This window comes from Nestor notabilis, unplaced genomic scaffold (assembly GCF_000696875.1).
Source record: "Nestor notabilis isolate BGI_N333 unplaced genomic scaffold, ASM69687v1 scaffold6607, whole genome shotgun sequence".
Lineage (NCBI taxonomy): Eukaryota > Metazoa > Chordata > Aves > Psittaciformes > Psittacidae > Nestor > Nestor notabilis.
In genome coordinates this window covers 447-2,870 of record NW_009936818.1, presented here as the reverse complement: position 1 = coordinate 2,870, position 2,424 = coordinate 447, and the positions used below count along the sequence as shown (strand labels likewise).

Below are 2,424 nucleotides of genomic sequence, written 5' to 3'. Positions count from 1 at the left end.
GCACTATGAAACCAGCTATTTTAAGGCACCAGCTTTTAGCAGTGCTGTTCCAGCCCCCTTACTCCATCATGTCCCACAGTGCCACAGCGTGCCCCTAAGCTGTGGTTCTTCTGGACGTGGTTCTGGCCATTCTCTCTCTTATGAGGACAGACTGCGGGAGCTGGGCCTGTTTAGCCTAGCAAAGACTGAGAGGAGATCTCATTAGTGCATATAAATATCTCAAAGGAGGGTACCAGCTTCAGAGCAGCACAAAAGCCACCGGCAAATCCTCCTTTTGCCTCCAGCTCCGTTGCTGCTGGTGAAAGGATTGGTCCCAGCTCCCCAGGCTGCGCCCATCTCCCATCCACGCTGGGGCTGGTTTTGTCCCCATCCCGCTCACCTCGTTTCTTCCACACCTCCCCAGCAGTGAGCTGGGGACACGGCCATCACTGTGCCCTCTTGTCACCGCCCCCCAAGGTGTGACACCAGCAGGAGGTTCTGAGGTAGGAGGTGGTGGGTGCAGGACCCTGTGTGAGACCTGGCCATGAGAGAGGTGCTCATGTGGGAGCTGCAACAACTTCCATACATCATGTGCTGGAAACAGCCCTGTAGCACATACTGGCTTTTTTATTCCTCAAGAAAGAGCCACACAGGCTTATCCTAAGCATGTCCTGGGCTGGCCACACGGGGCTGGGCTGAGGCAAGGTGGGATGAGGCTCCACAGCGCTCTGTAGCAACGCAGCAGCTTCCACATGGGTGCGAGCTTTATTTCTGCAAAAGAGATAGAACTTCATTTCTGCAAAATTCCCTGTGGCACAGGGAGGCGGAAGAGCTGCGGGCAGCGCCAGGACCGGGAATGGCGGGTTGGATGGGGAGGGCATGCAACAGCGAGCCTCAGATCTGGGTGCGGAAGCGCAGGTCGGTGTCCGACATCTTCTGCGCGTAGTCCTGGTCGAAGCGCTCGTTCTGGGCCACAGTGAAGTGGTTCTTCCAGTCTCCAGTGGTGCCTGGGGCGGGTGAGACGGGGCTCAGCGGAGGCCGGGGGGACAATGTGCTGGGAGCCCCCCGGGGCCGCTCACCTTTGCGCATGAAGGGGGAGATGCTGTGGTCCATGAGGTGGGAGGGCACCATGCTGTAGTTGGTGGTGGGGTTGTCCCGCATGGTCTCGAAGGAGGTGTGTCGGGGGATGGTGTCCAGGGCCACCTCTGGCAGCTCCTGCCCCAGGAACTGGGCCACCCTGGCAACCTCCCGGCGGAGATCCTGCAGGAAACAGTCAATGCTCAGCTCTCCTGCCACCCCCCAGACTCGTCACCCCATCAACCACAGCCCCTCACCTCCTTCAAGTCCTCATAGAAGAGGTAGAGGATGGGATGATCCTTCCTCCGCTCCCAGTAGCCTTTGACGTGGTTGTACCAGGAACCGTATGCCACTGTGTAGAGAGAGCAGCCAGGAGGGTGTCAGTGGGTGACCGTGCTCTGCGGGGTCCCCACATGCACCCATGGGTGCCCTGTCCCACCTCTGCCGGCCATAAACTCCTCCAGGTACTGGGCCCATGTCCCAGGGTGCGGATGCAAATTGTTCATCAGGTCAAAGTGGTAGAAGGAGACGGCCACGTCCTTGGCGTTGCGTGCCACGTAGATCATCTGCAGAGAGCTTGGTGACACGCTGGCACTTGCAAGGTCCTGGCAGGGCAGATCCCCCCCTTATCTCTGCTTGGTCCCTGAGGGCTTGTCCCCTCCAGCGTGTTACCTTGCAGTGGTTTTCCCAGAAGGATTTGGGCAAGATGTGAGCTGGGATGTGGGTCTTGATGATGCGAGGGGATGCCATGGCCTCCAGCTGCTCCATGCCTGCAAAGGAGGTTTGCCCCAGAAGCGCTCCCACCACCAGCGGGGTGACCCCTTTCAACCAAGCCTGCCCCACATCCAGCATCCTCTGCCACCCCCTGCCACCCCACTACCTGCCACCATCTTCCCAGGGGCAGCGAACTCCAGCATGGGCACCCGGTTGGTGATGGCATCCCGCTTGCACTTTTCAGGGTCACCGCCTTTCAGGATCATGTCCACAATCTCACTGACCCAGGTGGTGCCTGGTGAGGAGAGGTCAGGCATCCGGCTGGCACCATTCCCACTGGAGCCTCATCCTGGGCACGAGAGGGGCACCATCTCCTGGCATTGCCTGTGGCACCCCCCAACCCGGGAGGCTGCAGGCTGGCGCCTCCCCTCCAAAGCCAGCCCCTCTCCCGTGCCCAGGGATGCTCACCAGATTTGGGGAAGCTGATCACCACAATGTCCTCGGGGCGGCTCTGGAAGATGTCAACCTTGTCCCACTTGTGGGTGAAGGCGCTGACCATGGGGATGCCATGTACCATGCGCCAGGGCTGACGGAAGTTGTTGTCTGGGTCAGCCATCCTGCTGGGGACAGGGACGCAGCAGAGGGATGGCTGGC

At 60.0% G+C, this 2,424-nt stretch overlaps 1 protein-coding gene across 1 annotated transcript; it reads right to left on the bottom strand.

Moving 5' to 3' along the window:
* Nucleotides 1-871: 871 nt before the first annotated feature.
* SULT1B1 (sulfotransferase family, cytosolic, 1B, member 1) lies at nt 872-2,389 on the bottom strand. Its single transcript, XM_010018538.1, has 7 exons — nt 2,239-2,389; nt 1,937-2,065; nt 1,729-1,826; nt 1,496-1,622; nt 1,314-1,408; nt 1,059-1,239; nt 872-986 (listed from the first exon to the last, which is right to left on the bottom strand). The coding sequence occupies exons 1-7, from the start codon at nt 2,384-2,386 to the stop codon at nt 874-876; spliced, it is 891 nt and encodes a 296-aa protein (XP_010016840.1). The 5' UTR covers nt 2,387-2,389; the 3' UTR covers nt 872-873.
* Between the last annotated feature and the right edge of the window lie 35 nt (nt 2,390-2,424).

Bases quoted from the DNA above. Each gene is read 5' to 3' on its own strand.
- SULT1B1 (XM_010018538.1), bottom strand. From the start codon at position 2,386: ATGGCTGACCCAGACAACAACTTCCGTCAGCCCTGGCGCATGGTACAT. The intron at 2,066-2,238 runs GTGAGCATCCCT...TCTCCTCACCAG, and splicing joins GATCAGCTTCCCCAAATCTG to GCACCACCTGGGTCAGTGAG. The intron at 1,827-1,936 runs GTAGTGGGGTGG...CCTCCTTTGCAG, and splicing joins CCCTGGGAAGATGGTGGCAG to GCATGGAGCAGCTGGAGGCC.